This window comes from Netta rufina, assembly GCF_964035555.1.
Source record: "Netta rufina genome assembly, chromosome: 22".
Classification (NCBI taxonomy): Eukaryota; Metazoa; Chordata; class Aves; order Anseriformes; family Anatidae; genus Netta; species Netta rufina.
Window position 1 is genome coordinate 8,735,254 of NC_140146.1, and position 13,140 is coordinate 8,748,393.

At 40.2% G+C, this 13,140-nt stretch overlaps 1 protein-coding gene across 1 annotated transcript in view; it reads right to left on the reverse strand.

Moving 5' to 3' along the window:
• The window catches only part of PLCH2 (phospholipase C eta 2), a gene marked incomplete at both ends in the record, with an annotated part of 33,968 nt that extends 21,151 nt beyond the window's left edge, over positions 1-12,817 (reverse strand). The window contains 10 exon segments of the mRNA XM_084299989.1: positions 121-292; positions 1,164-1,284; positions 1,431-1,634; positions 2,440-2,533; positions 4,611-4,781; positions 8,053-8,169; positions 8,714-8,722; positions 8,724-8,983; positions 10,477-10,623; positions 12,697-12,817. Coding sequence (XP_084156115.1) covers positions 121-292; positions 1,164-1,284; positions 1,431-1,634; positions 2,440-2,533; positions 4,611-4,781; positions 8,053-8,169; positions 8,714-8,722; positions 8,724-8,983; positions 10,477-10,623; positions 12,697-12,817 — 1,416 coding nt within the window.
• Positions 12,818-13,140: the final 323 nt, after the last annotated feature.

Below are 13,140 nucleotides of genomic sequence, written 5' to 3' on the forward strand. Positions count from 1 at the left end.
AAGATCAGGGAGGTGAAAGCTTATCATGACCTCATTTAAATTAGTGTATAAGTGATAACCAAGCAGAGATTGTAATCATCACAAAAAAGGATGGATGGAACAAACTGAGCATGTTTTTACCTTAACCAGTATCTTCCCTTTAAGACTTGCTGGTGAAGGGAGTCTGGTAGAATCATCACTGTGCACAGAAGACAGATCCAGTTTGTCTCCCAGAATTTCTGTAAGATACTGAGCCATCTTCTTCTGCTGAATTACACTGCAATGGTTCTCAATTGACAAGATAACAGGGTACCTGGCAGAGATATAAGCAAGTATTATCAACCACAAATGTAGCTTTTATAGCATTAAGAGGATAAGGGTTATTACTGTCAGAGCTATTCCCACAAGGGGAATCAGCACCAGTGAAATCCACAGGGGTTATATTTATCAGTGTGGGCAGAGAACTGATACCCCACTACTCACTCCAAACCACACATTTTTGACAGTCACAGGATAATTAAATTTCTGCTATCAGATTTGATGCATTTTTTTCTAGAGCACACTTTTCACTTTCCTACACTACCCAGTCCTAACCTCCACTTCTTGCCAGAGAGGTTCGAGGAAGAGAAGGATATATTTTAGAATGAGAACAAGAGCTACTATACAATGCACTTTAAGTATGAATTACGAGGGATTCATTAATTAAAAACTAATTATGAATAAAGAGAAATCTATCCTGACATCTGGCCCGAATTAGCTCCTCATCTTTCAGCCAGACAATGCCTGCAGGACAAAATTTTCCAAATTGATGGCTATAGTTGACTTCCTAGCTTTGCCTGAAGTTAGCTCCTTAGCTGAATTCGCAGATGACCAACTGCTATGCCTTCAGCCTTATCCTGGCTAAGTGTGACCATGTCATCACTGGAATACACATCCAGAGATATGTGGCTAAGTTGTCATCTATTTGCTAGAAAAATTCAGTCAAAACTTTGCACAGAATGCCCCTGCTCAGCCAGTTTTGTCTTGTTATTTCTTTCTAAAGGCCTTTTCCCCACAGAAAACTCATAATTCTAGTGCCTGTTTGTCATATGCAGGAACAGGTTAGATTTTCAATCATTTCCTTTTTCCTGGAGATTACTCCAGCTTAGAGCTTGATTTCAAAAGTTGGCAGACTGTATACATACTCGTTCTTGATAAAGGCATATTTGTTGATAGTTTCAATCACATCTTTGAAGAGAATTTTGGAAGTCAAAGTGTATCCGTGGTGGACAATCGGTTCCCCATCTGGCCCATCCCAGCAGTCAACTACAGAATAGAAACAATGACACCCGTCAGACAAATAACATCTATGGAGGACCATGGGACCTAAGTCTTCTGCAGAAGTCACAGGTGTCCCTTTACAGAAGAAACAAAAGTATGGAGAGTAGTGATGATTCCTCTTTGATCTTTACCTTCTACACAACGACAGCCAGACTGTAGCACCCACGCGTACATGTCCACCCTAGACTGGGACATCAGCTGATCTCCCATGAGGTAGGTATTATGCGAAGAGGTAATAAAATAGTGACTCAAAGGATAACTCATGTCCTGATTCACTTGGTAGTGTTCTGGGTTGAATATGTCCCCTGATGGACTCCGCATGTAATTGGTGAAACCTGTAAATAAACAATACCATAAATAATACAATTTGTCCTTTGTGTTGCTGTAGCCTTCCTAAAACTAGCCTAAAAATGCATACTGACATTTTACCAACATATTCATGAACATGACAAGTAAAATAAGTAAATAAAACCACAGTATTCTATCTGTCACAAAGACCAGCTGTGATTATTGCTTTCAAAAACATTCCAGGTGTTTTGTTCAATTCCCCACTCTGACTTTCCTAAAAACCATGTCTGTATTTAATCCACCCTTCATTTGCATCCCCCTCTTCACTTAAACCTTTAGGTTTACAATTCAAAGGATTATGGTGGGACATTAGGTTGGATAGTGAATAAAAGCCTCCTGACATCTGTGGTCACATCCTGGCATCACTCCTCAGTGAAATGAGTTGAAAGATGTACAGTACTGCACTGCCTAGAGACAGTTTCCAGTGGCCGAACACAGTTTGAGGGAAGGGATTGGACTGCTTCTCTTATTAAAGTCTAAATAAATTCCAAAAACACCTGCAGGAATCATAAAACTCAATTCTATTGTATTTTCCAAATGCACAAATAGAGACACACACAGTTTCAGCCGACCTGTAATGACTCCTACTTCATCGTGATACATACCTCTAAAATCTTCCAATTTCAACTCCACAAATAATAGACAATAAAAAAAAAAAAAACACCATGCACTACTACTCTATACAACATAATAAAATTCTATGACTTTCTATTATCCAAACAAACGTGATATTCTCTTAAGAATTTAAACACTGTTGACCCTCTCCTGCAACAGCTACAGCAGCCAGCTTACCATCAATCCCCAGAGCTCCCTCCTTCTTGTTCTCCGGGCATGGTTCAAACTTGCTGATGATTTCCAAGCACTGTTCTTTAGTCACATTTGTCATCTGTAGAAGTAGCAAAAAGGAGGTGTTAACTAGTAGTCACAGCTTTTCCTAGCTCTTTTCTCTGTATACAGTTCATCAACTGGCCAACTTATCCAGAGTGGCACTACGGATTTCCAGTTACCCAGGGAGATTCTCACTCCCACCAGTCAGTGTCAGGTCAGATAAGAACTAGACTGCTTTGTGAAAAGTTTCTGTCCTATTGGCAGCTGCCTGATCACATCCAATAAAACAGAGGTCTACTTTGTAGGTCGAATCTGATTAGCATTGTTAGCCACACAGAGCGCTCAAACTGAACACACTTTGTCACATACCAATGGGATTTCTTCTTTTGTAGAATTAATGATTGATTTGCCTTATCAAAATTTGCATTACCAAAATAGTTTCACTTTAAAAGAAAAAAAGAAAACAGCTCATATGTTTATGCAGTGGGCAGAAAAATCAGTTTTAACTAGCAGGGTGAAAGGAAATCAGGACATACTGCTCTCAGAAAGCTGAAGAAAATCTGCTAAATTCAAGGTCTCTTTGCATGCTCAATTGAAAAAAAGAAAAGGGTACAAAGGGAAAAATGTTTGTAAATGTTAACATTTACAAAAAAAGACAATTTATGATAGCTATATTTTTATCTGTACTTAAAAGTTGAATTATAAACATATTGGAAGATAAGCAGTATAATTTAATATTCCTGCTATTTCTTGATTTGTCATCAAATTATTATCCCTGCTATTACTTAATGTTCCTGTCCTAAGTGATGAAGCAGATCTATTCCATCGGCTGCTTTACACGACACATGAAAATGGTCACCAGAGCCAAGTGGCCACATTGATGGTTTTGGCAACATGAAATCTTTGCTTGGGGGGGGGGGGGGGGGAATCAAACTACAACATGTTTACTACAAGATCAACGCCTTTTCTGGGAGTAATTTAAAACCTAACAAACAAACGTGAAAGAGGAGGAAAAAACAAAACAAAATAAAACTCAACCAACCCTTTATTTGTCCACACATTATAGGCTTGCCAGGTTCAGAAGAAAAAGTTCTGAAACAACAGATTTTTCTGGCACAGCTTCAAACATACAGAATGAACACTTGTTTTCCCTGCATGTACCTCATAAGAAAGGGCAGAGCTAGACAAGGGAGAGAAACCCTAGAGGCATGTGCTGTCCATGTCAGCGATTAGCTGAGCTGACTTGTGTCCTCTGGCTAGTGCTCATTTTCCTCTCACCATGGGGAGGATCGATTGGCCAATGAAACAGAAACACACCCCTCTATCTAAAATCATAACTGCCAGAGAGATGTGGGTTTATCATCTGTTCATTTCTTAGATTACAGATACCACATGCGTTGCCACTTTCTGGCCCTCCAAGTTACCATCTTTGAGAAAAAAAAACAAACTTGTTCTGACCAAGGGCTATTTGGGATAGGAGTAAGTGTGTTGGACTTCCAGGCAGCTTGGTTTACAAAGATTCACACTCCTATCATGATCAGTGCAATGAAGAGAGTCTTTAAGACTCACTCCAGCCATGCAATGTTAAAGCACTAAGAGAGAACCTAATTTGCACTACTACATATCCTCAAAACACTTCCCCAGACATAAATAATCCTCTCAGCAGCTCCAGGGAACATAATCTACTACTTTGCAAACTGAGAAAGGGTGACAACGTAGTTCAGTGTCTCATCGCAGACTGTGCCCTAAGATAAAAGCAGAGCCAGAAGCAACATCTTTGCACTGGGACGTTTAACATTGGAGAAAGATATTGATGGGACTGTCCTAAAAGAACACAAGATAAATAAAGTAACTGTAGACATTACAGTTCTGGACACAATCAAAGAGCCTACAAGAAGAAAGAAGTAGTGAGGGCAAGAAGATTCAGGAAACAGTCTTCCCAGCCTACAAGGTGAAAACCAAGAGGCATCTAACTGGCTATTTTTAACATTCACGCCCTCCAGAGCGAAGCTGCTAAAATCAGAGTAGCTGCTCACTGTTCTCATATATGTTCCCAGCCTTTTAGAAAGGCAAGGCACGCCCGGGGCAGACAGACAGGCACGTAGACTGGAGTGCTTTTCCTGGGTCAGGCCTACCTTCTGCTCATTCTCCAGAAAGCGCCTCAGATCGTCTGCATCCAAGTAGTCCTTGTGGTTGCTGTAGGTGAGCATCAGCAAGTACAAATCACGTCGTGTTGACATCATCTTGTAGAAGGTGCAGAACTCATCAAAGCCCAGCATGCCTTGGTTGTCGTCTGTGTCGGCCTCCTGCATCACACAGCAATACAGCAATGAGATACCCAACTGCCCAGCTGCAGCCTGAGCAAACTTTAAATAAACAAACCCCTGCACAAGGGTAAGCAACACTGAAATTAAATGCAGGTTGTTGCTGCCTGACATGGCTACTCACTGCAGGGTCTGATAGAACAGACCGATTTACAGACTGATGTTTGTCATACAAATGCTTTCCCCTTTGAACTTTTTAAATGTATGAAGTAGTGCATGAGCCAAGAAACCATTTTTACGGCCTTTCTTGTTCCATGGGGCACCCAGAAGGGCTTCTTCTATCTGTAACAATGAAGTAAGACAGGGTACCCTGGGACACAGAAGAGAGCATGCACATATCTGGCAGATTTACCCATTCTTATTTTCTTAGGATCATTAGAACTCATTCATTCTAAAATGAATTTTATATCCAGGATCTGGGAGGATCTCTGTTAAATCCATGGCTGTAAACTAATAATCTGCAAAATTTCCTAAAAGCGTGAAAAAATGAATGGGAAATTCTGCCAGGGGACAAGTATGAAAATGAAAGATGCAACTTTCCCAAGCAGGATACCCAGTACTTGCATATTTGCTGAAAATGCTTTGCCAGCATTCCCGTGTGCTCTCAGTAAATCAGCTGTCAGCATATTGCTTTGCTCAGCCTCACCGGAGACAAGTTAAAACACATTTCAGGCCAGAAAATTAGAAGTATATTAAGGCATCTTCTTACTGACCAAATCTTCATATTTTTCACTGAATTTCCTTCATGTACTGCCACACAAGGGCAGGCGGATCAGCTGAGGAAAAGGCTGCCGATAAGCTCTCACAACCATGGACAGCAACGCTGAGCAGCCCTCACAGCACAGTTCCGCCCTGGTTTGCTAACAGCATTTCACAGTTATTTGCCCAAGCACAAAGTACTTCTACAGCCCTGCAATTTATTCTAATGGACCCAGAGAGATTTTAAAACCTTATGCAGCCTCCTCGTTCCCAAAGCACACCCCGCACCTGCCCCCCTCTTTCACCTCGACAGACCTCACGATTTTTTCTCCTCTCCAGTCTCCCACTTCAGCAGTTTCAGAGCCTGTATCAGCTACAAGGCTGAAGCTGCCATTGCTATGGAGGATGTGGCTGGAAGAATAAGGAATCGTGGAGCTCCTTTAGAAAAGAGCCCCAGGTGAAAATATGAAAGCACTCATGAGCAAGAATTAGCTACTAAAATCCACTTTTCCCATTGTAATTATGGCAAGATTTTTTTAACCATTTTTATTTTTAACTAGAAAATTAATATTCAAGGTAACTTTTTTCAGTGCCTATATATAATGTACCCTTTTTTTTATCTTAAAATACTTGGAGTAGCTATTTCATTAACAGAAAAATTTGATTGTTCAGTTCAAGGCTGCTTAATATTCTGATTCTAAGCTATCAAGTAGCAATTATGTCTTCAGCTGAGACCAGTTGAGTTCAATTATGTACTGCACAGAGACAAAGCAAATCCATTCTTCCTTGCTAATATGTTTTCCAAAGCACTTGATATGAATAATAGTTATCATTGATTACAAGCAGTAAAGCCAGAACACAGCATACAATGAGTGAATGTTTTTATGCAGAAAAGTTTTACCTGCTTTCTTCTATTTGACTAATAGAAAAATTAGTCAAAATTTAGCAAACCTAATGGCTCCTACTGGAAAGAGAGTCGCTGTAATCTACTGATTTTAATGAGTTTTTAATTTACTTTCTTCACTGAGCTACATCCGTAAGTGTAACATTTGATGGTATGAAAGAAAAAAAAGAAAAAAATGAATAAAAAGTAACAGGCAAAAAACCCTTGTTTTTCTTAGGCAGTACATGCACAAATCTCAATGGTTTTTGAGCCTGGAATGTGTCCCAGATCTAATTATTTAAATTCACGTGATCACTAGACTAGCATGACTTCGTAGTAAACACGAAGCAGTGCTCCAACAGTTGCCATTCCATCTGTGAGACTTCAGGCACCTACATGTACATTATGTTTCTCAAGATACATACACACTGTCCATACATTGCATCAGAAAAACTGAAACAGCTGCAGTGTCATCATGTCCCATACTCTTTCGCAGGGTACAGCCTGCACCCTGGAGGTAACAAAGTTGGGCGTGGAAACAACCAGGAGCTAACACATTAGCAAGCACTGCTGCAGAGATCACAATCATTCATCCCAATAGCAAGTAAAAGTGAAGATGTAAACTTTACAGAAACCTTTAATCAGTCTTAGATCAATTGCAAACTGCAAAGGACCTGTACAACCACAATAAATGTTTAAAATAAAAGACAGTTCAGTCTTCAGGCACCTGCAGAGAACAGAATTACCTTTGCTGTGCCACAGCTCTTTGTGTGACCTTAGGCAATTCACTTACTTCTGCTTCAACTTTGTGAACGGGGATTATAACATCTCTCTACCATTCAAATAACTAAACCAAAATTATGTATTCAGCTATGTACAATGCCTTAAATAGATTTAGACTGTGACTTCGAAAAAACAACAAAACAATAAACCCAGATGCCATTGACAGATATGATTTGATTCCTTCCAGTTCTACTGAAATCCCAGTATTTAGTTCTCTCTAAAGCAATCTCTCACAGCATGTCCAATACTTTTTTTTTTTTTTTTTTTTAATAGAGAGCTGCTGGAAAACTGTGCTAAGATGTTCCTGACTCAGACACAAAATCATCGCAGTTCACTAAGAACTATTGATTCAACTTCTGCTTGGGTCCTTCACGCACCAGACTTTTTGAATTCAAAAGCACACAGAACTTCACAGTTCAGTTGCACAACAAACTGTGTCAAGGCCAGCAGAAAACCAAATGTCAAACAAATAGGTTTTAGCAGTGGAAAAAAACATGACGGACATGGAAGACTGCATACATGGAGTTTCATTAGTACCAGTTACTGGAGGATACTGGATACTTTACTAGAGGGAATATAATCAGAGGAAGCTACGTGACTGAATTTCAGATCAACAAATGCAGCAAAAAGCAACATTTGCACTGTCTTTATGTTATATAACACTACAAAGTACCTGGTACAATGCTTTTTTCTATGAATAACAATTTATTTATGACGTGTTTCTGGAACTTTGTTCAATTTACCAAATGCACGATATAGCATCTCTCAGTAGAGTGGAAACGAACCAGCTGCTGAGGTATTTACAAGCTCTCCTATTAAGGCTTCATGTTAAATCTCCAGGAGCTTAAGCACCGTTCTCTTAGAAAAAAATATCTTTTAATTTCTTACCTTAAACATTTGCTTGACTTTTTGTCGGGGTAGGTTCACATTCAGTTTGTGCATCAGCTGGAGCACTTCGTTAATACTCAGACTGCCATCCCCATTTTTATCTGCTTCATCAAATGTCTGCTTCAACCACATTAAACAGGAGTTAAGGACCATAATGGAATACCAAGGCACGTTACAGAACATTACGTATATAGGAATTTTTTCATGTAAATGAGGCTAGGGATATAAGAAAATTCAAGGTAACACACAAACTAATTCCACTTGTGTTATATCTATAGCAGTTTCCAGATTTGTTGTGCTCATTATTCAACACATGCTATTCACCCACACTAAGAAGAACGTTACACACAACTTTGATTTCTGAGCAAATTGAAACATTGCAGTGTATTTTGTCTTGTACAACCGAATAAAAGGGACAACCTTCCACAGGGAGCAAAAGATGAAGGAATATACCCGTACGTATTCCAGTCCATTCTTGCCCAGTCACCTTTCTCAGTCCATTCTCTTTCCCAGACCACTCCTCTTCAAGCACTTCTGTCTCTGGAAACAGGGACTGCAACAGAAACCACTTGGAAGCTTTGAGTGTAGAGTTTGTTTTTAGTCAAACAAATACTTAAAGGAATCCTTATGCTGCTGATTGTTCCTCACCACTGGGAGATACTCTTTCAAGCAGTATAAAAAGGATATTGGTCTCTGGTCCTCTGGCGTTTTGCGAGGCTGTCTTCATCACTAATTCCTGCCATCAGATATTTTAGACCCGTGATCCAAGTGCGTGCTTCCTCTCCACTGGAAGACACCAGGTCAAGAGATTCCATATGATCTCCATAGTAGATGCTGAAGCAGCAGTTCGGATCAAAACTGCCATCAGCATAGCGTTGAAAGATCTCTGATTGCTTCCCCTCACAAACCTCCTGAATAGAGTCGATGGAAACTAGAATGACAAAAGCGTGTAGCTCATTAGTGACTGTAGGAGAATATCCATGAAGGCTGGCTTACAGTGAGACTGTCCTAGAAATAAATCCCTTTTTGTTTGTCTTGATGCAAGTTATCTCTTTTAATCACACTGCTGAATCACACTGGTGCTTAGCCACGAACATAACAAATGAGCCTACCTTCCAATTCGAACAAAAAGAAAAATCATCTATAACAAAATTAGCCTAGGTAAGATTCAGATTTTACTTGAGCCTGAGAAAACTGAGACATGAAACAATCTGCAATTAATACAACAGGATAATATTTCTAGCTTTCATTTTCTTGTAGATTTCCTTCAGAATGGGCCACAGTCAAAGTCCACTGCGCTGTGAATACCATCCCTGCCCTAATTCGTGCTAAGGGCAGAGAGGATCAGGCATGCCCAGTCCAGGCAAGGTGGTTTTATCTGACAGGCACTTTCCTTCCTCCCTAGGTACAAGGACAAAACAGATGAAAATTCAGTTCCACGCATTTCTTTAAGATCAGAATTTCTACCTCTTTGAGAGGTCAAACAGAGCATAAAAAAGACTGCAGTTGGTCAGAACAGTGATTCATCTTATCAGTAAATTCCAGTTCTACTTTTTGGTTTAATGTAGAGATGTGCAGATGATAAACATTCACAGCCTGTGTATCTAATAATTGCATGAACAATTTATTTCTCTTGTAATGTTCCTGTTCCCAAGCTGAGAGAAGAGAAATTCTAATCATAATAATAATTTTTTATAAAAAAAGGACAAATTTTGTTTTGCTTTGTTCCATTGTTCTCTGGAGATTATAAGGAACAGACATCTGTTTGCTATGGTATGGCTACTGTGCAGCTGGACAGAATATTATACACAGACAAATGGCTAGAGCTTAAAAGGAAAAACTGACCAGTAGAACAAAGATTGCATTATTGAATGTCTCTATGCCAAAAGTAGGTAACTAGCAGTTGCTAGGGAGAGAACAGTAATAGGCCCTCTCCCCAAACTAATTTTCAGCTGATGTTGCACCCAGACATGCCATCTCCCCTGTACTGCTTCTTTGCCCATGCAGTTTCACACATCTCCTTAAATAGCCTAGTAACTGCAGTCTGAGAGCATTTCTTACTGGGATCACAATGAACCAACACTCACTCACACACAACTTCCAGTACTGTCTCTCATCACCTCTTCCCAAAGTGTACGGCACAAGGAAACCCTAGCTGCACTGCACTGGAAATAAAAATAATGGACAACTTAATGTAAAGAAATAAGTGTGAACAAGCTGTGAACACATGCAGCTTTCTGCTGCTTTTGCACTAGGTCATACTTATGGAATAAGGAAACTAAATCATCAACTGTTAATCATTATGAAATACATTCTTTAAATCCAAGTACACTTCACTTGATCACCTGCACCAAACCTTTCATGCTGGCTTGCTTAAAAGATCTTAGGAGGAATCAGAGGAAAGGCTCCGTGGCTGACACTCACTTTTGGCTTTCTCATTCTTTCGAGACGGTCTCCAGCGAATACATGACTTGTGCTCATCCAGGTAATAGAAGCGGACCAGTCCCTTGGAACCGCCACGGAGCTTGATCATTTGGGTGCCAGCTTGCATGGAACTCATACATCTTTCCACTGAAAAGAAAATAAAGTGATATCAGTCAGTCAGATTTTGTTTCCCTTAAAATCACCTTTACAGGAAAGAAAAAAACAACAAGCTGCTCAATTACCAATTCAAGTCAACGGGTAAGCTTTCCTGTACTGTCTGCTGTAAGAGGTTATGTGATGTGATCACAAAATCAAACAGACTCTTGGCATCTGTGAACTACTCTGTAAACGTGAAAGTTTCCATTCTCATATTAATAGGTATGAAGTCCTAGGTCAGAATTGGCACAAGGTACATATCCTTCCATTCCCATTCCAAGTGCTCAATTTGAGCTGCTGCAATATGTAGAAGTCTTGCTGGACACAATTAATAACAGAACTATAATAACAGAACTATACAGATCATAAATCCCTACAATTTATCCTGACAGAAGGAAAAAAAGCCCCATTTCACATGTATTGTTAGAAAGATGTTCTCACCTCTGTCACTTATTTATGGTTCAGTAGCATTATTGTCCTTTTGTAGTTTTGGGGAGTTGGTGTGCATGTGGGGAGGTGTGGGAGTACTTCAGCATGTGAAAATAAGGAGAAGTTAGAGGGATTAAGTCACTTGAGTATTTTTATACACAGAGCAGCTTTGTCAAAAGATGCATGACCAAGGTCCGGTACACACAGAGACACAGAAAAATCAAAACCCAACCAAACAACAGAAAGCCCCCAACCAACCCAAAACACCCCAGACAACCAGACACTGTCACGCAGCAGTGGCATAGTCAAGAGTCAGCTCAAGGCGTTTTCTGTCTACACACAGGACTTTGCATTCCTAAAGCCTTGTGAGCAGGCCTTCTCTCTCCTTTAAACCAACCATCTCAGTATTAGTGCCAGAACTTTCACTCATCTGCTTGCTCTCACTGACTCAAGACTCACTAAATTTCAGGACTCTCTAATATTCTTTTAATTGGCCAAAAAAATAAAATGAAAGTATCATAGTAATCTCACAATATCTTTGAAAGAACACATATCCGTATAATTCTGCCAGCAATGGTTGGCACAGTGTTTTTGCTGCATACCAGTGGGAATAAAAGACTGAGCCCATCACGAAAATGCACAGCCCCTACAGAAGGAGACGTTAACGAGAGAAAAGATCCTGTAAATCCTGCTGGAATTGAAGTCTTAATTGGAAGTCAGCCTGTCAGCTCTCCATCGCTCCTGACCTGGAGTCCCTCAGCCATCTGGATTGAGGAAACGCCGCAGCGCTGTTTCTGCATCTCTGAGCCCCTGCAGAAGTTCCCATTAGTTTCTAAGCTGTCTATGCCTGCAGCTCTCTTGTTGAGAAAATATTTGGTGACAAGTGGGACAAGAAGTGCTCCCAGCTCAACAGGTGTTCCTGACTGAGGCCACTGCAGATGGCCTCACCGGGCACGAGTGTTACAGGAAGGCTTTTATTAAAATCCATCTACTGGAACAGGAAAAATAGTATTTCTCTAGCCATTTCCAGCTAGCTGTACTGCTTTTATTAACTTTAGAGAAGAAAGGCTGCTAGGAAACAAAAAGTGACCTTTCTCAGACAGTTGTGAAGCTTAAGGACATTGCAACTACGCGCCAGTATATATAAAAATAACCTTACAAGACTTCAGTGGCCTACTGTGGAAGAAGACAACAGGAATACTTCCAAAAGCTTGCTTCAAAGATGGAAGACAAGACAAATATTGCATGAAAAAAACAGAGTGAAGAGTTGTACAAATTCTCCAACTAAGACCAGAGGGCAAACCTGTCTTCCTGGGTACAGAGAGAGAGGGAGAAGATGGAAAATTTCAGAAGTCCACACAAGCCAAAGTGTACAACACTGCAGCTACATTTCCAGAGAAATTAAAAGAAAACAATAACGGAAACATAACTGAGAGGTTCTTGATGACCGAATAGCACCCTGGCAAAGACTTAAATGCTGTGAAATAACTTGGGACCAGGGCTTTGTCTCGAGTTCCTATTTTCCTCCCCACCAGCTCTAGACCAAGTTGTCACTAAACAAGATTTAAGCATAAAATCCTTCCAGATGATAGTGTCTTGAGCAATTAAGTGGCAGGCGCTCAGCCTGCATCTTACCAAGATGGCCTATTTTCCATCGAGGAGAAGCGACGATACTGCCGCCAACCCAGAAAAATTCTTCAGCCAGGCGGGCAACTGAAAACTTATTTTGAAGCAAGGGACTTTTTGGAGCATCCATTTCCGAGACAAAAGGCAGCTTCAGAAGTGAACACAAGCACCACAGGCCTTAGCAGAGATTAAGGTTCAGTAGTTGCAAATTTTTCAGTGTAATGGTATAGGAATAGTGTTAGGAAAAATCATTACAGGATAATTTGTGATTTCCAAAATCCAGTGGTATTGTTCAGGCTGTTACAGAGCAGTTTCACAATACATTCAAGCCTCCTAGTTCAGGTACAGACTATTAAAATACCAGCAAAATCCTTTCTTTCGGGGTGACGTGCCCATGTGTCTAGCTTGGAAGATGAGCTCAGTTTCAGTTCAGCATTTTAAAGACAACCCAGG